The 20,416-nt window shown below is 38.8% G+C and overlaps 1 protein-coding gene across 1 annotated transcript in view; it reads right to left on the bottom strand.

Moving 5' to 3' along the window:
- Positions 1 to 20,416, bottom strand: part of TMEM131 (transmembrane protein 131) — a 91,528-nt gene that overhangs the window by 46,533 nt on the left and 24,579 nt on the right. Inside the window, 5 exon segments of the mRNA XM_035893198.1 lie at positions 2,258 to 2,338; positions 3,057 to 3,179; positions 6,651 to 6,767; positions 7,692 to 7,815; positions 16,744 to 16,812. Coding sequence (XP_035749091.1) covers positions 2,258 to 2,338; positions 3,057 to 3,179; positions 6,651 to 6,767; positions 7,692 to 7,815; positions 16,744 to 16,812 — 514 coding nt within the window.

Raw genomic sequence — 20,416 nt, 5'->3', positions numbered from 1 at the left:
TTTTTTTTTTTTTTTTCTCTCTTTTTTTTTTTTAGTAGAAGATGAAAACCTTTATTTGAAATTTGGAGCTTCTTCCACTTTAAATGCAAATAAATACGGCAGAAAGTAGGAATTTTTGATGAGTAGTCCTTGCATCTATTTATGTTGTTTCAGTTCTTTCTTTTGTGTTTTTGATAAAGGAAACTGGACAGGATGTAATCCCTATAGGTGCTGACTGTCTTACACATCTCTTCAGTGCTTTGTGTACTACAAACTCATACCAATCCATTCTGGAGGTCAAGCCATATTTTCCATGGCACAATGACTGTAGATGTATTCTCTGAAAACTGTTGACTATCAAAGTAACTAGTTTCAACTGCTACTACTTGTGGAATCCCTAAACTAAGAAGCTTTCAAGTTCTGTTTTTGCACTTATTTACAGACCTAACATAATGCAGCCATTCATTAACGTTTCAAAGGATGAGATTTGACTCTTCCATATGTGTAACCAGGGATCCAAGGTTTGTCAGATCCCTGAAGTAACTTTGAACAGTGATTATAAAAATACTCCTGCATATGCCATTCATCCAAACATTTGGCATCAAAACAGTTTTAGACAATGATGTACATCCATATGTCAAAGCATCATCACTGTATTTCAAATAATTTCTTCTACTTTGCAGCTTTTACTAATTGCAGTGCAGCTCTTAACATAGCCAATACTATGATATATCCGGGTGTTTTCTCCTACTGGTGTAATTTATTCTAGTTGGCTTATTGTTTTGAAATAGCAGTGGTTGATACAAAAAACAAGAGGATTAGTGCTGACTAGTATTAACCTAACTGCCTTTCCAGGCAATGCACTGGAAGCTCTCATATCATTGCTTTAACTGGCAACCAGGCCTAGAGAAGCTATAAAGCTACACACTCCAGAAAGCTACATGCTTAAGAAACAGCATTAGAAATAAACCAGACATTTAAAAATCTTCTACTCTTTTGTTTCTCATTCTAACGTGTTTGTTACATACCTAATAACGGCTACAAAATTCAACATTCCCCTTGAGTTCTTTTGATGAGGAAGGGGCTATTTTAGAAACAATGCCATTTGACTAAAATGATGTCAAAACATTAAGACCTTCATATTTTAAAACCCATTTTAATGTTTACATCTAACCCTCAGCATCTGGTTACTCTTTCCACAGAATTTTAACTGCTCGTGATCAGTATTCATACTCAGTTGTTTGCAACTTTTGTATCTAAAAATCAGATACTGCCATTCTCATGGACTTTCTTCAAAATGCCAGGAATTAAGTTTTGCGATCGTCCTTCTTAGCTCACTTGGAAATATCCTGGCTTTACTCATTATAATAGATGCAACTGTCAGTGACTGTAATGATGCACTTGAGCAAGAGACAAGTTTTGGAGCACAATGACTTTAAAGTCTCTCCCAGACAAATAAACAGTCATCAAAAAAGGAATAATTCTAACTGAACAGGAAAATAGTTTTTTTTAGCCAGTTGGACATTACCAACAGTGTGACACACAGCACATAGCCAATACTTAACCTTCAGGATGCTTCCAAAATTTATGTGATTTAAAGATATCATTAAGTGAAGAACACAACAGAACAGATTTAGTGGGCCAGAGTGTGAGTCCATCCAACCCAATACCCTGTCTCCAGCAGCAGGCATGAAGAGTAAAGAGTAACTGCAGGGCATGCGTGTAGGAATATTTTCCAGAACAGTTTCCAGCCATTCTTGACTCATGATCTAGGGATTTATTGCAGCTAGACACAATGCTGTTGTATTTAGTAGTGCTTAACAGATTTTTCTTTCTTAAGTTTGTTCAGCTGCTTTTTCAACCCATGTATGCATTCACAGTGATTTGCAGGGAGGACTTTCTCAGTTTAAAACCAAAAAATTTTTTAAAAAATCTGTATATTTTTCCTGTGGGTTAGATCCAGCTCACAGGCCATCAGAAGAACTACATTGTCCTGAATGCTTAGGTAGGTGTAATTTATTGTACTGGGAATCATCTTATTCCTCTCAGATCAAAGAAGCACAGCCCAATACAGATAGCTTCTTTTAATTAAAACATCCCTCCAATTCCTATTACCTATAAACAGACCCTGTTATTGTTTCAATTTTCATGGGATATTTTTAATGATTACATGACAAGAAACAAAGTTGGTAAAAAAAAAAAAAACAAACCTAAAATCATATAAAAATAAAACCTCCCCAAACAAGTGCAATGAATACTGCAAGACATGACTACTCACCCATAGCTTCCTTGTACCTCCTTGCTGACCTGTTGGAAGCTCTAAATGGAGATCACCTCCACTGGAATACATTTCTACCACCTGAGGTTGATAACAGGAAAATGTTAGCATTCAACTTTAAAGAGATTCTGTTTCAGTTATCAGGTATCATGATGTGCAATAGCATGGGTTAGCAACTATTTGACCATTGGAGTATCTTATAAAATCACTTTTAATTATGATATAGCCATTTACTAGTGCTACACTTTATGTGCTTTCTGTAGCATTTCAGTTTGTGGATCAATTCCTTAACTGAATCAGATCACATTTATCAGTGGACTATTCATTTACTTCTTTGGTCAGGTACAGACATCAATCCCGCCTTAACATAAGAATGTTTGCCAACCTTACATACTAGGGTACACCGTAAAGACACCTATGCTGTGCAGAACAAGCACAAGGAAGCTAAGAGGCATGCCTGGATTAAAAGCATAAGATCTATTTTACTTTATTTGGTTCAGTATTTTTCTTAATTACCAGTGAAATTTAATCCTTTATTTTGTAGTAATTATGACCATTTTAAAACAGAAATTTCATAGTAAAACCTCAATTTAGCAAACCAAGAGATCTGTGAGCATAATCTTCAATTTCTAGAACAACTGATTTACTTTTAAACAGAAAAACATTTATATAATATGAAAGATTTGGCCTCAAATAACTTTGAAGTTCAAACAGAATTTTAAATATCACCAAATAACTAAAATTTCAGTTTAATATCATAAACATAAATGAGCATTTAATGGTTTTCTCTTAGGCTCACCTGCAAAGGTTCACTGTGAGGGTTATGTATATTTATTATAGGAGAAAAACTGCTATTTACAGGAACACGTGCCCCAATAAATGGGCGCAATCGATAGGGGTTCGGTACTCCAATGCCAAACACCTGGTTCAGAAAAACAAAGACAGGTAGCTGTATGTAATTGTTGCAGAGCTTAACATATGTGCACCAATTTTAGTAGACTACCAAGTACTCTTTTAAAATTAATTTTATAGTATACATCTAACTGAACATTTAAAACCAGTATCATGCTGGAAAAAAAAGAAACTGGTTTAGTTGCAGCTAAAGGGTATTTCTCATAGCTACTACTTACTTACGCTAACATACTTAGAACATAGGAAGTCAAAAAATACTATCTTTTTTTCTGATACTCTGAAACACTAGATACCAGCTAAAGGTTAAAAAAAATGTGAAATATCTTTTAATCATATCATTATGGAACAGACTATCCATACGGGAAACATTTTTGTGGTTGTTTTCAAAACATTGTCATGGTAAGAGTCATATTCTCTCAACAAGAGGATTTATCTCACTTTTCAGGATCTCTCATCTGTCTGGTTTATCTTGCTGAATCTCAACTGAGTAATTTTTTGCCAGCTTAATGAATAACATTGTCTTGTCACTGGATCACAGAATCATAGAATCATTTAGGTTGGAAAAGACCTCCAAGATCAACAAATCCAACCATTAACCTAACGCTGCCAAGTCCACCACTAAACCATGTCCCCAAGCACAACACTCACATGTCCTTTAAATACCTCCAGGGACAGGGACTCAACCACTTCCCTGGGCAGCCTGTTTCAATGCTCGACAAGCCTTTCAGTGAAGAAATTTTTCCTAATGTCCAATCAAAACCTCCCCTGGAGCAACTTGAGGCCATTTCCCCTCGTCCTATTGCTTGTTACTTGGCAGAAGAGACCAACACCCACCTCACTACAGCCTCCTTTCAGGCAGTTGTAGAGAGCAAGAAGGTCTCCCCTCAGCCTCCTCTTCTCCAGGCTAAGCAACCCCAGTTCCCTCAGCCGCTCCTCATCAGACTTGTGCTCCAGATCCCTCACCAGCTCTGGACATGCTCCAGCACCTCAATGTCCTTCTTGAACTGAGGGGCCCAAAACTGAACACAGTATTCAAGATGTGTCCTCACCAATGCTGAGTACAAGGGCACAATCACTTCCCTGCTCCTGCTGGCCACACTATTCGAGATATAAGCCAGGATGCTCTTGGCCTTCTTGGCCACCTGGGCACACTGCTGGCTCATATTCAGTTGGCTGTCAACCAACACCCCCAGGTCCTTTTCCACCGGGCAGCTCTCCAGCCACTCTTCCCCAAGCCTGTAGCGCTGTATGGGGTTGTTGTGACCAAAGTGCAGGACCCGACGCTTGGCCTTGTTGAACCTCATACAGTTGGCCTAGTCCCATCGATCCAGCCTGCCCAGGTCCCTCTGCAGAGCCTTCCTGCCCTCCAGCAGATCAACACTACCACCCAACTTGGTATTGTCTGCAAACTTACTCAGGGTAACTGAGGGCACTCAATCCCCTCATCCAGATCACCAATAAAGGTATTAAACAGAACTGGCCCCAAGTCCGAGCCCTGAGGAACACCACTTGTGATCAGTTGCCAGCTGAATTTGACTCCATTCACCACAACTCTTTGGGCCTGGCCATCCAGCCAGGTTTTTTTTACCCATCAAAGAGTATGCCTGTCCAAGCCACGAGCAGCCAGTTTCTCCAGGAGAATGCTGTGTGAAATGGTGTCACAGGCTTTAGTACAGTCCAGGTAGACAACATCAACAGCCTTTCCCTCATCCACTAAGCAGGTCACTTTGTCATAGAAGGAGATCAGGTTAGTCAAGCAGGACCTGCCTTTCATAAACCCATGCTGACTGGGCCTGATCACTTGGTTGTCCTGTACATGCCACATGATGGCACTCAAGGTAATCTGCTCCATAACCTTCCATGGCACTGAGGTCAGACTGACTGTAGTTCCCTGGATCCTCCTTCCAGCCCTTCCTGTAGGTGGGCTTCACATTGGCTAACCTCCAGTCCACTGGGACCTCCCCAGTTAGCCAGGACAGCTGATAAATGATGGAAAGAGGCTTGGTGAGCACTTCCACCAGCTCCCTCAGTACCCTTGGGTGTATCTCATCTGGCCCCATAGACTTGTGTGTGTGTCTAAGTGGTGTAGCAAGTCACTAGCCATTTCCCCTTGCATTATGGATGGGGGCTTTATTCTGCTCCCAGTCTCTGTCTTCCAGCTCAGGGGGCAAGCTGGGTACCCTGAGAACAATGGGTCTTGCCATTAAAGACTGAGACAAAGAAGGCATTAGTGCCTCAGCCTTTTCCTCGTCCTGTGTCATTATGTTTCCCCCCGCATCTAATAAAGAACGTATGTATTTATAGAAACATTTTTTATTGTCTTTTACAGCACTAGCCAGATTAAGTTCTAGTTGGGCTTTGGTCCTTCTAATTTTCTCCCTGCATAACCTTGTGACATCTCACAGTCCTCTTGAGTTGCCTGCCCCTTCTTCCAAAGGTCATAAACTCTCTTTTTTTTTTTTTCCTGAGTTCCAGCCAAAGCTCTCTGTTTAGCCAGGCCAGTCTTCTTCCCTGGCAGCCTGTCTTTCAACACATGGGGATGGCCTGCTCCTGTGCCTTTACAATTTCCTTCTTGAAGAATGTCCAGCCTTCCTGGAGTCTTTTGCCCTTCAGGACTGCCTCCCAACGGACTCTTGTCAACCAGGCTCCTAAACAGACCAAGTCTGCCCTCCAGAATTCCAGGGCAGAAGTTCTGCTGAGCACCCTCCTTACTTCTCCAAGAATGGAAAACTATCATTTCATGATTGCTGTGCCCAAGATAGCCTCCAACCATAACATCACCCACCAGTCTTCCACTGTTCATGAACAACAGGCCCAGTAGTGCACCTTCCCTAGTTGGCTCACTCACCAGTTGTGTCAGGAAGATATCTTCCACACACTCCAGGAACCCCCTGGACTGTTTCCTCTCTGCTGCATTGCATTTCCAGCAGACATCTGGTTAGTTGAAATACCCCCTGAGAACAAGGGTTAGCAACTGAGACTTCTCCTGGCTGCTTATAAAATATTTCATCTGCCTCTTCATCCTGGTCAGGTGGACTCCCCTGCCTTGTTGGCCTTCCCCCTGATTCCACACCCCCCCGCAAACCCTGTCATCACCATTGTTAAGCTCTAGACAATCAAAACATTCCCTAGCATACAGAGCTAGATGAGTACAGATGAGTACAGAGCTAAAGAATGGGCTAGATCACTGCAATAAGCAACTAAAATAACACACAAGGAGTGTTAAAAAAGTTGTTGGGAGGATTTTAAACCTACATAATTTCATTGAGCCAGCTTACAGTACTGCCCTACAGATATTTACAATTTTATACCTCTGTATTACAACAAGCAGCAGGGATGGAAACTTCTTCAGCTGGGCTGATAAAAAAAACCAACAACACTATTGTGTAAATATCCTGGGATGGCTAAACATGCCATAACAGATACTGCTGTGGTTCATTCACACTTCCTAACTTTTTCTGAAAGAGTGTAATTCTCTTACCTGATAAGTAAATACCCCATGATTAGAAGTGTTAATAAATAAAGTGTTCTCTACATTTCCCACTACTCTTGCGAGGAAAACTACATCAAAGGACGTATTCCCTCCTGGAAGAATTTTCTGGAAAAAATAAAAGCAAGCAAGCAGAGGAATAAGCAAAAATGTTTATTGAAGATATTCCACCTCACAGATGAACAACAGTTTTTGTGCTACAGAAGACCTCCATGTGCTCTTTATGGAAAACTGAAGTTAGAAAGTCTACTGCAGATTTGGAAAAAAATAAGTAGAAGTTTTAGACAAGTAAAAATGTTTTAAAGCCATTACCTAGGGCAGGATCACATATAATTGAATTTTTATATTGAATTCTGAACTTAAGTTCTGTTTATCAGAAATACAGGACATTGGAGAAAGGCAATTACTACAAGACTTCCGTGAGTGAGAAAGGTTGCTTATAGACAGGTTTTCTGAAGTTTTTAGTGTTTACATGGCCCCTGCAAAGCCAGAGGCCCCACAGACAAAACTGAAACTAGAAGACTATATATGACAATAATGTGGTTAAGAGTTAACCCTGCTGACACCATGCTTTCTAACTTGCAAGTTCCTGTAACATAACTGCAGTAGTTTTAAGTGCGCTGGAGTGACTATTTCACAGTAATACCACTTCATTAGACTTACAATTTTCAGAAAAATTGTAAGAACAGCTTGTTTCTGTATGTCCTCTAAAGGAACATACACTTAGTCACTGCAGCAACAAAGGAGATCTGCCATTAACCCATCAGTTACAGTATACACTTCCTATGCAGTCAGAACTCCTATGCAACATGTCATTCCTTCTCTTCTATAGCAGGGTTTGTGTGTGTTTCCTTGCTCAGTTCAAATTTGCTTGGTAACTGATACGAGATCAAGAACAGCAGTATCTTAATACTTTTAGGTATGTAATTATTGCAGAAAGTAGCATATTTAAATAACGGAGGGAAATCAAGCTCCCATTTGGGGTGGGGAGGGGGAAGGAAAAGCTCATTTTGAGACAGCAGAAAAACTTACCCTATTTTGAAAAAATGATGCATGAAAATGTGATGTTGTAGCAGATATTGATACTAATGTAATTGTTTCTTCTGAGCTAGGGTTATGTAGGTAAACTTTTTCCATTTTTGGCATTCCAACTGGCCTGTTGAAACAGAAAGAGAATATTTTTAAAGTGTTAGAATTCTAGAAAATAGAGCACTGGGCTTTGTCCTGTTAAACCAGATAGAAACATAACAGTGATGAACACTGACAACAGAACTTTGCATTACATGTTTTTTCAAGTAACATATGTACATTCTACCTTGATGAACCACTTGGTTAACATCTTTTCCATTATGTTATTGATTACTTTTCCTGAAGGTTTACCTAACATTGTATCATCCTCTAAAATGACACCTATCCAAAATTAAATTATATTTTCCCGGTTTTTACTTTAGAATCAGAAGAGGCAAAGTTTTATATTCCTGTGCTCGAACCTCTAAATAATTATCTTAAGAAAGGTTGCATACAGCAACTTAAACAGAGCACACCTTAGACAAAAAGTCTAAGCACGTTTTTTTCCCTGATAGATTGTATGTAGTCTAACTCAATTTTTCTGGTATTACATTTTATAACATGCTCTACAGAATTAAGTACACAGACATGCAACAACTATTTTATTTCTTGTCCTGGTTTCAGCTGGGATAGAGTTAGTTTTCCTCCCAGTAACTGACACAGTGCTGTGTTTTAGATTTAGTACTAAAAGAATGTTGATAACACCCTGATGTTTCAGTTGTTGCTGAGCAGGGCTTACACCAGTCAAGGACTTTTCAGCTTCCCCTGCTCTGCCAGGGGCACAAGCAGCTGGGAGGGGGCACAGCCAGGACAGCTGACCCCAACTGGCCAAGGGGCTATGCCAGACCATATGGCATCATGCTCAGTATAGAAACTGGGGGGAGTTGGCCAGGGGGCAGCGATTGCTGCTCCGGGGTGGGCTGGGCATCAGTCAGTGGGTGGTAAGCAATTGCATTGTGCATCACTTGCTTTACATATTCTTTTATCTTTATTATTATTTTCTCTTCCTCTGCTGTTCTATTAATCCATCTTTATCTCAGACCATGGGTTTTACTTTTTTTTCCAATTCTCTCCCCCATCCCATGGGGTGGAAGGGAGGGAAGGGGGAAGTGGGGCAAGGGTGGGGCTGTGTGGTGCTCAGTTGCTGGCTGGGGTTAAACCACAACATTTGTATACTGCATTTGAATTCATACCTTAAAGAAAAAAAAAAAAGAAATACTTGATTCATACCTTAAAGAAAAAAAAAAGAAATACTTGAGATAAATTCTAGAATTTAAGAAGTCTGAAACACAGAAGTCAGAGTTAAACAGCACACTTTTGCAGTAACAAGATGTGCTAACGATTTATTCCGCACAAGACTTCAGCTTGTTCCTTTTTGCTTACAACAGCTGACGTGACAATAAATGCTTCAGTTTCACTGATTTTTCAGACTTTGGTATCTCTTCAGATTTTTTTCATGCCTTTTAACACATAACTGTTAAGCATCAGCACCAAAGCACTGGTAAAATGCATAGATTACAATTTGCTCCAAATTCAATTTTGGAATTCAAAAAAGTTACCTCAGCTTTCAGGCTACATGTATTCTGTGTGGCACTCCCTCCCTTGTCACCTGCTCCAAACATTGCAAGGACCACAAAACTATTGATAAGAATTACTATCTGCAGTACCCAAAGTCCTGACAACCAGTAACAGGCAGTTGTTCTGCCATCCTCAGTTAACTTTACCAGGCCAAATTAATAAGTGCTATTGTAGTTGCACAGTTTTTCAACTTGGGGGGGTGTGCATGTCTCAATAGATAGAGCAATTTAAGTTTGCTGTAAACTAAATGTTGCACTGAATGGCGGATTTAGTGACAGTATTCAAACTATATCACAATTTACAAAGTGATTGCAGTAACAGACAGAACCTCCTACTTATGAAACACGGGCTAAACACAAGGATGCTGAAGACCATGATATTAATTCAAAGACACAAATATTAACCTTCAATAAACTGCATCATCACTAGCAGTAGAATATAGCCGCTACTGTAAATCTCTTTGCTTTGCTTGCTGGGTCTTCCTAATTTCACGTCTCCATCAAACATTTGCTCTTGATCTTTCTTTCACGGTCAAAAAAAAAAAAAAAAAAAAAAATCTCACTTTGACTTCTCTAACTTAAGTAGACAACAACTCCTCTCCTCACCTTTTAAAACCTGCACAAAACCTAATGCCCAGGTTAAGCCATGACATACAAGTATTTGTTTCTGTTGCCAGTATACATGGGGACATTAGAAAGGGAAATAGTTCAGCAAATTTTTTGCATTAACTGTTTTAACTGCTACATTGTTGATCAGTGGAACCAAACAGTAAACCTATACATCCGTTCTCTGTTTTCTAGGGAAAAGCTTAGCAGCCCGGAGGAATCTGAATGAGAGCCAGCTCTCCAAAGCTCGCCATCTCTACCCTACCCCCAGCAAAAAAAAACCAAACCAAAAAAAACCCCCCCAAAAACCCAGCAACCCCACTCCCCACCCCAAAAGAAACAAAAAACCAAAAAACGCCCCACATAACCCACAAAAGAAAGGACAACTGAGAAAAGTGTCCGCTGATAAGGAATAACCCAGCACCCCCTGAATTCTGAACCCACTGCTTCAAACACTCCTTCACTGACATCAGTACGGATGGGCTTGAGTATTTTACTTGCTCAGGAACTCTGAAAAGCCTAAGCCAGCTATCATAGCAGTCAGAAATTCTGCAGTGAATTCGTTGTTTAGAAAAAGGGGTCATGCCTTAAACAAGTACTCTCTGATTCTACCAACACCAAAAAAGGAAAAAAGAAAGAAAATAGCCCAACTCCTCCAACACTGCAGAAAGTTCTTTCAGCCTCTCCTGAGGATCGGCTGTCTGTTCCCTACTTCTCACTGCAATTCCTCATTCTCCTCAGCGGAAGACATGCTCCCAGCACCTTGCTGGAACTCTTTTGCTTGCCACGGTGCAGTTTCTGGATACTTCTCTGATACTTCTACTGAACAGAGCATGTTCAGTAGCTCCCCAAGAAGGGGGAAACCATCCTCCTCCTCTACTACAATGCACTCCAACCAGTCTTCGTATGAAGAGCTTAAGAGCCGAAAAGAATCAAACAGAACAGTTCCCACCGACCACAACAGCAGGAAGCGAGAGAAGATGAGGTAGATTTTAACCACTGCATTACACGTGAGCAAGTGGCACAACTAGCGTATCACCTGTGGTCTCTACAGAGAGCCAGCTATGCACTGAAAACCTAAGATCAGAGTTGACTTAAGGGACAGTTTTTATGATGCATAAATGTGTGAAACACCACAAAGCCAAGAAAACTATGTTGAATGAACCAGTAATACTGAAGTGACAGCTTGTTCCTGTTAGGTAGTTTGGAAGTAAAACTCATTATCCCAGGAAATGTTTCAAATAAACAATCTTTAAGGCCCTCACGCTTTTCCAGTTCTGAAAGAAGGGAATGCAAGTATATTTGAGAGGCTAAAGCCTACAAAAACAACTAGTAGGGAAGCAGCCACAACAGACATCACAATTCAGTAACTTTAGATTCCAGACTAAACCACCACGGTATAATCACAGGTGATAAAGGCAGAAGTCACTAAAAAGGAATTCTGTTGCTAGGACTGTTTTATTTTACTATTTTGTTGACCATTCTGATTTTGAAGCAACAAGTCTGGTATTATCTTTTGCTCAGATACAGCTTTCCTTATATTCTTTAAGCTTGAAATAGGCTAAACCTTACTTGTTTTTTCTGCCATCAGTAAAATCCAGGTAAAGCAGTGTGCACCAGCCACCTTTAATGAACCCACATCCCAAGCAATAATCACATCAGGGATGCTCTCCAGGCTGTGGATTATCAAGCCGCAATGATCTGCACCAGTACAGTGTTTACCTAGTGCCAAATTTGACAGCAGAATTTCCTGGAGCAGTCACAGCTAGCATTTTTCATTGCAAGGAGCTGGTGCAGACACACACCTTCAGGCAAGCATGAACTGCCAAAGCGTGTAAGATTCCCCTCCTGATCTTTTGTCCCTGCATAATGCTAGGTCCACCTACACTGATAAAAAGCAGATACCGCAACCTAGATGAGAAGATGGTAATTAACAAGGGTGAGGTGCCTGTTCAAATGGGTAAAGAAGCCTGTGTGCACGTTCTTTACTGCTGCAACTCAACTCTTATTAAAGGCTGAGTTAGTGTCTGCAGTGTATTGTAAGCACGTCCTTGTAATGGAATTCATTGCTGCTCTAGGGATCAAAAGGTAGACTCTTTTAACAAAGGAAAACAGCTCCTGAAAAAAGCTGGGGTGAGGAGTCCTTGAGTTACTGGCTCAAACTTAACTTGCAAAAATATCTAGCTACTCACTGTGAAGCAAATATGGATTGAGAAAACGCCCTTTTAAAAGAGTAACTACGTTTTTTTCTTACTGCATATATTTTAGACACCTCTGTAAAATGCTCAATTTATGAACACTATGAAAATATGTATGAAAATAGATACAAATTATTACTGAAAAGCTAAGGATATAAATTCAGCAAATACATCCTTCCTCTTCCATCCCCTGTTCCTTCTAATGAGACTGGAGAGAGAACTGAAGTCAGCCAAAAGCTTCCCAACTCAGATTTTGGAATGCTGGGAATATAGATAAACATATTCAAGATTCAGTTCAGGTAACTTCCCCATGAATTTTAAGAGTTTAACAAATATGTTTTCTCCTAAGCATTTTTTTCTTTTAGCATCTTTGGCAACTGCTGAAACAATTGTAAGACTAGTTGTTGCACAGCATATCGAAAGTTTCATACGGATTAAATCAGTATCCTGTGTCAGACAGGAGTGAACAGCACATGCCTAGAAGGCAAAAGTGTAATAATGTGGAAAGCATACAAAGTTAAGTGCCCAGAAAACACTCCTAGCCTCTAAATACATGCAGCTTGGGAACTTTCTGAACCGGTGTGGGTGGTTCTCCAGTCAGAAGATCAGAGAGAGAGCTCCAATAATGAGAAATTGGGTGTTGACTTGTAATGCATCCAGCTACTTTTAAGGAAATGAAATGAGCTGGTCTTACAAGGTTACCTCTAGAGACTGAGAGGGAATACCTTTTGTACCCCATTCTGAAGAAAATGCTAGTTCCTTACATGAAGGAAGTCTGCATGATATACAAGACTAGAGAAATAGTGCGTAGAGCATTCTCCCTGTTTCACACGAAACTCTATGCATCACTGGTTGAGTGACTCGGGCAAGTTGCTTCTTTAACTGAAATTAGAGTAACTGAAGCTCCTAAATTTGAGAATGCAAATGCATCTCTAACTCAGAAAAGCAAAAGAAAAGAGAAGGGTTTTATTTTTGCGTATGTACTAGCCTATAGACCAATTGTTTCTCAGCTTCCACATTTCTCTGGCTTCTAATGAATCAAGAAAGTTCTGTTCTATTACTCTTGACAAAAAGTTAGAGCCCATGTAACGTACTAAATGGAGCAAACGCCCCATTTTATGCTAGGAATTTAACTTAGATCCCATACAACAAACCATACATTTTCCAAACAGTTAGCAAAACCCCACATACAAAACACCAGTAGCAGAGTCTTATCCAATCACGTCACCAACTGTGATTTGTATGAACGCAAAAGTTTATTAAACTACTGTTTGATTTGGCAGCATTTTGCAGTCTAGCATGACATGCAAACAAAACCAGAGATAGATCTGGACTAAATGTCAATTTACTGTCAACAGTTTCTTACATTTAACAAACTCCAAGGGAAATGAAAATTTCATTTTGCAACATTTTTTAAGAATTCCAACACTCAGACTTTAGAAGTGTATCAAATGTACTGTGTAAACATTTGGCTGCACATTATAGGTACCTCATAGGTCCTTTCACCACTAGTAAATATACTTGTTTAAAATTTATGAAAACCAGCAATTTTGATAAACTCTCTAGTTGCTAAAATTCTCCACTTCTTACAGTTAAGAGATTAGAGTTGTTCAAGTTACTTCAAGTAACATAAGGTCTCAAGACCTGAAAGGAGGTCTCAAATATTTGAGCATTACTTAGTCCAAACAGTCCCCTGGAGCAGTGATATGGGAGAACCTGCCTCTCAGTTCCACCCTGTTCCCAGAGGCTTAATGTGTACATAGAACATTTGGGATCTCTTCGAGTGAGCTAAAGATTTGCATATCCTAACATATAGTATATACTTCCTTTGATGCATGTGAAATTACCTGGACTGCCTTCAAAGTGATGGAATATGGTAGTGGTTATTTTATATTAAAACAGCATTAAAAAAAGCCCTAACTGTTATAAAACAGAAGTATAAGGCCACTGTAATCTCATCTCCAGGCGGAACACAGGAAGTGTCTACTGCACCTATTTATCCACTTAATACTAATTTTCATTTTCTGAGATCCCTAGATAAAATACCTTTTTTAATAAATATTATTCTTGCTCAAGTTGGCATGTTTTTGAAACATCTGATTAAACCCACACACTCTCAACAGACCAGAAATGTCACAGGAAGAATGGATTAGCTTACAACTGAAATTAAATATTGCAACTTGCTTTAGCCTAGGAATGATACATGTTGACAGCTCAGCATAAACATGAACTTTGAACAAGCTTGCTCTACTAACTGCTACATGCTACCTATTAACAAAACACCATCTAGGTAAAATACTTATGCAGAAACTAAATATGCATTTCCTAAAATCCACTATTAACAAAGAAAGAAAAGGCAGAATTTGAATATGAAAACCCTGTCTATTTTAAAAGGCAAAAAAGCCAAAAGTTTAAATCTGCATTATTTGACTTCCAAGGTGCTTGGCACCTGCAGTTTGTTCCCACCATAAGGTTGAGTTACTCAGCATTTCTCAGAGTTGGCTCACTTTTATTTAAATGCCTAAGTACAGATTTTTAACTGAACTTTGGAGCTCTGTATCTAAATCTTTTCTAAAACTACTTTTGACATCTTACTGAAGTTTCAATAAATCAGAAGAGAACTTCTGCCTGAGATTATGACCTAAACTACAACAGATAAATTAATTAGCATATACTGTTAGAAAAAGAAAAAAACCAAAACCAACCAACCAAAAAAAACCAGAACGCCCAATGAACCAAGAACTGACACACAGATTCCCTATTTTAACTGATAGAAGGCAGTGATCCCTCAGTGCAGTTCCACATTTATTGAAGAGAACCCTTCCTAAGTAAGAGATTTGCACTACTTTAACAGTGTACTAGATCTACACTATTCCTTCAGTGCTTTCAGCTCTGACAAGAACAGCTTACATAAAAAGCCAAAACATAATGAAGAACAGCTTAAAGTATTTATGATACTGTCTGGGATCTACTTTTAGCAAGGAAAAAAAAAAAAATCTTTGGAAATCCACAAAGCAAAGCAGCACACGTAGCTTTCCTCAGCTAAGCATGAAAACTACAGATGACCTTTAAAAGCAAGATATTTCAGAGCACATCAACAAAACACTTTATTCATATTAGAAAAAGGTGTATAAATACATTTCAAATGTCGAATTCTGTAATTAATATGAGCTGAAAATCAATAGGTAAGTTTACAGTAACTTTAAGAAAGAGCAAACTTCTCTACAAGTTTGAGTTTGTACTGCACTCACCAGTGTAATTTGTTAACTATAACCTAATTTTATTATAGCAGAGATGCAGCAGAGCAGGGCTTACCAGTATGTATTTTACTATTCAATTTAGAAGTTCAATATCCTCCTACTTAGGACGAGTTACTGACATTACAAAAAAAACACAACATCGAAAGCTAGAGATTCTGAAATTTTGAAGGAATACAGAAGAGGGGACAGACTGATTTATTGTCTTTACTCAGAAGTAAAAGTTAGAATTTTGTTAGACTGAGCACAGATAAATTCTGTAAAATGAGGCAGTTCCATATAGCTTTGCTATTTAGTGGTACTGCATTTGTTTTTTGTATAAAGATTATTTCTGGAAAATTACTCTGTGCAAACAATACACAGTTACAGCTTCTCTTCTTTCAGAAACAGATGTATACACCACGTCAATACACATGAGCTTCCTTGCACATCTCTGTAGTCACCACACTGTACAATGACCTTTCCTACAGACAAGGGGTACTATATTTTTACTTATAGTATATGGCTTATCGTAAATAAATCAGCCTTTCATCCAGCAGCAGTGCTGGCTGAGGGTGGAGGAAGCAACACTGTGCTAAGGCACACCTGGGCTGTTTTCTTTCTTCCAGGCTGAACTGTTAGTGAAATATTTGAAATGTCCTCACTGTGTCAAAAGTATCAATCATGCACAGAGGCTGCATCCATGTGCACCAACTCCAGAACTGGTTTTGACTATTAACAAGAAGAATGACTGTAGCTCCCTGTACACAGTAACCAGTTACTGGTAAGAAAAGTTAAAGACTGAAGTAGTTCTCGGAGGAACCGATTACAAACAGGTATGTTGTTGAAATTGTTAAACTTCCTTCCTCCTCCCTTTCTTTTATCTTTTAAAGAAGTCATAGATAAGTTTGCTGTAAATGGTTACATTCAGCCAGTGAGAATCAGAACAGCAACTAGCTGCAAGGTGGAGTATGGAGGTGGTTCCTGGAGGCTGTTTGTTCTCCTTCAGGCTGTATTTTCACAACTCTGCATTACTGTTCCAGTAACTGCAGATCCACTGACAGTTTTTTTGCCACCAAAGCAATAGTAAAATTGCTCACCTCAGTACATTAAGTTCTAGACTTAAAACTGTTTCCACTCTGCACAGTGGCTGTACAAGTACCTAAAAGGTAAGTACAAGCACCTACACTACCAAAACCATGGCAGCTGATAGGTTGCTACATGATGTTTAAGACCAAGTACACCAGCTCTCTGGAATGAGGAGGTCAACTACATTTATGGACAATCTATCAATGCAATTTATGTATACAACCTTCTCCATCGGTTTTAAGTGCTCTTGAGATGGCTTTATTTTTTCCTATTTGTCTGACTAAATAGATCAAAAGACTTTTCAACTTACTGTTCATGGAAATCCAGCATCGGTGGCTCAAACCGGAGAGGCCGGCAATTTCCCCGATATAGGGATACACTGCAAGAAAAATTAAAATGCTGTTAAAGATACTGTTAAAGGATACATTTTTGCTCCCTTCCCATCTCAGATAGCCCTTTCTTAGCAAAACGTTCATTAATACTAATAATAGAGCAACTAATTCAAAAGAAGAAACAGCCTGACAAACTTGTCTGGCCAGAATACCGTAATTTTACCAGTCACTTACATGATTATGCGGTGTCTCCAAGAAAGATTATGCAAGAGTACATATCTTGGAAATGGACATAATTAAAGCATTAGTTTTCCTCTATATAGTGATGGGTAAATGAAACAGTAAGCTAAATAAGTTTCTATCATCTTTCACAGCAGTATCCAAACATCTTCCTCAATGTATGAAAGAAAAGAAATTTACATACACATGAGTTTCTCTAGCTACATCTATACTAGTACATAAACAAACTTGGACCCATCTGATGGTACTGAGGCCACATTAGAGAAAACAGCCCATGTCTATACTGTTAACAACTCTATCTCCAGAAGGCAGCAACTCTCTCTAGAAACCTTCTGTAGTTTTGCCTATACTAACCTTCTACTGGGAACTTTTTAGGAGAATGCTGGTAGGTGAAGACTGAAATACCACTCAAACAATCCACCACTGAAGACAACAAAGTATCTGGACACATTCTCTACTACTGCTTATTTTACCAGTACAGTTATATAGAGCACAATCAATAGCCCACAACGTAAGTTACAAGAAAAAATACAAAACAGTTTCATTGACTGAAACGTTTTCTTATTCAAAATGATGTAATTGTGACGACACTTAAGGATCTCTGTAATTCAGTAACACTTTATTTTAGGCTGAGTAAAAATCATTCATGCAATAAAACATAAAACAGAGACAATAACATAAAAGAAAGGCTAAGAAGAGGAAAGGCTAAAGAACAACTCAAGATCAATGGCTCAAGACCAATGGCTTGCTTTTTTCTTTAAATTCTTTTGTTACTGATATTAAAATAGCACTCTTGGTTTAGATCCTTGCTTTCTGACTTTGTATCAATCCTAGATGCCCAAAGACAGAGCTGCAGCCACGTGTCCTGGGTAAGCAAAGCTGCTCCACAAACACAGTCAGGGCAGCATAGCCACCCAGTTCGGCCCCAGCAGAGGGAGAAGCCAGGAGATGGAAGATGCCCTTGGACAGGCATATGTGGCTCGCCTTATGAAAGCTGAGGCCTTGACCTCAATCTAATTCCATCCAGCGTATTTCCAGGAAAACTAGTTATTGATCAAATTCAGATGTCTTTCCATACTCCAGAACCATTTCAACAAGGAAGCTGTTTACAGGAGTAAAAATTTAAGAATAGGGTACAAAATCTTAACTGTATTCTCTAATAGCACAGATCTGGACAACGACAACAGTATAACAAATCAACAGCTTTTTTACGTAAATCCAGTGTTTCAGTGACTCACTAGTACTCCACAACTGAATCTTCACGCTTCAAGTATAATATGTGTGTAATAGGAAGATCTATTCATGCTGATCAATTTACCTCTCAGTCTGGATGTCAAAGCATCTTCAATACTACTTAGAGCTTAGTCGTTAAAAATAGCTTTATCCACATAATAAAAGTAAAACACTATTGGTGCAAGAGTAGGAATAGTACAGTCAGTTTTAATGTAGACTTGTAAACACGTGTGTCTGTGCACATGCATGTGTATACATTTGTGTACATACAGATCACAAAACAATGTAAGTGAAGGTATAAGACACAATGTATTCTGTATTCAGATCTACAGAAAATTAAAATTGTTGCTACTGTTAAGTGCTGCTGTGACTCATTACAGTTGTAATAAGAGAGAGCTTGGGTATACCTTCTCAGGCTAAAATCAAATATCATGGAACAAGTGCTCAACAAAATGAAGTTTACGGAGACTCTGAACGTAAGAGAATAAATTTGGAAAATTGTATTAGCAGTGATATTTTGAAAGGATAAAACAAGTTGATAATAAGCCTTCACCACAATCATCTCACTTTTCAAAGTTTATGGTCCAACTAAAAAAAAAAATTAGAGTTCATTTTTAAATTTAAAAGGACAAAAAGCTCATGTACCTCCATTGTCAAGATAACACTAAACAAAATAGTCTTCTGCAGTAATAATTTTTTAAGATACTTCTGTCAATTTCTTCCAATTTCAAAACTCTGAACAGCCAGCACCTCATTTTTTTATTGGCAGTTACTGGTAAAAAGACACATCAATTCCTTTTATGGAAAAGTTATCAGAAATACTTACATTATTTACAAAAGCGATAATGAAGATCTTTATTTCAAATGCACTGAAAATACAGTCAAGAGTAACTTGACCTAACTTGAACAATCGGGACATACACAAGTCCCCACATCCATGAAAAGTTTAAGCAACATTTTCTCAGATCGCATAGCTACATTATCCTGGATAGCCATTTAGACAGCACGAATTTTTAAATGGCTAAAGTGTGGTAAAGGCAGCTACATCATAATGAATGCCAACTATTTTCATAAAAGGAACGACTGTAATAAGATTCAAATGGGAACAAGCAATATTGGAATTCCCAAAGTTTGCCTACTGAAAGGCCCAACATGAGTCAACTTGCAGCAGACTTACAAAATGATGATAATGTCTTCTCTGATGGGCACTTGCTCACTGAAGGCTGGATACACCCATGGGTAGGGCAACTTTACAACATAATGACATTTAAGTTAATTACTATTGTATGCATGTAGAGCTATGGCTCCCGGTCTTAGATCAGAATTCAAACATTTTTTTCTTTTCCTCCCCCTCCAAGTTTTCTAACTTTCCAAGTCAAGAACAACATGAAAAGGAAAAGATGCATCTGAATGAGGGAACACTGACATCTGCCAACAAGCTCCAGAAGACCAAAAATTGGCCAGGAGTCATCTAAGCCTATGAAGTTCCCTGGCAATATTTTAAGATGGTCCCAGCACTTTCTCCCTTCTGCAAGAATCTTGATTTTAAAAATGAGACCTGAGAGTGAGCTACACACAGTCCCTGACATGATCATTACCCTCACCATACCATCCACTGCCATCCAAGTGAGAAGGCATTTACCTCAACTACCAACTACTGTACTGCTACTACCCAAGAAGCAACCTACTACCAGATGCAATTCACTGAAGCGCAACTTCATGTCTCAATAAGCTTAGTCACAGATGTAGTTATAAAGACGGTCAAAATATCAATGCCTGGAAAGATGGTAGGTGATATGGATGTCCATCTGTGCTGAGACACAATTTACTTCTGTCTAAGGACATTCTCCAGCACTTCTATAATGTTCTGCTGTTTATCGCAGAGGACTAGGCTCTCATAATTTTAAATAATCCATGCATATCTCTGCATTTGTAGATGAAGAAAATGCTTGTTTAATATAGTATTTAAGGATTTCTGCGAAGTTAGGCAGTAACTGTTTCTCTGTATCCTCACTTTACCTTTCTAGTTGTTCTGGGATTTCTGGAGGAGCTCTGTGCTCTGTGGAATCTTATCTGTACCATCTTTAATTGCTACCGTGGAAAATTCAAATCTAAGCATTACTCTACATGTATTTTTCCCACATTACTTTACCAGTCATTTAAAAGGTTTTATTTCCT

The sequence above is a fragment of the Egretta garzetta genome, unplaced genomic scaffold (genome assembly GCF_000687185.1).
Source record: "Egretta garzetta isolate BGI_Z169 unplaced genomic scaffold, ASM68718v1 scaffold504, whole genome shotgun sequence".
Lineage (NCBI taxonomy): Eukaryota > Metazoa > Chordata > Aves > Pelecaniformes > Ardeidae > Egretta > Egretta garzetta.
This window is presented reverse-complemented; position numbering and strand designations above follow the sequence as displayed.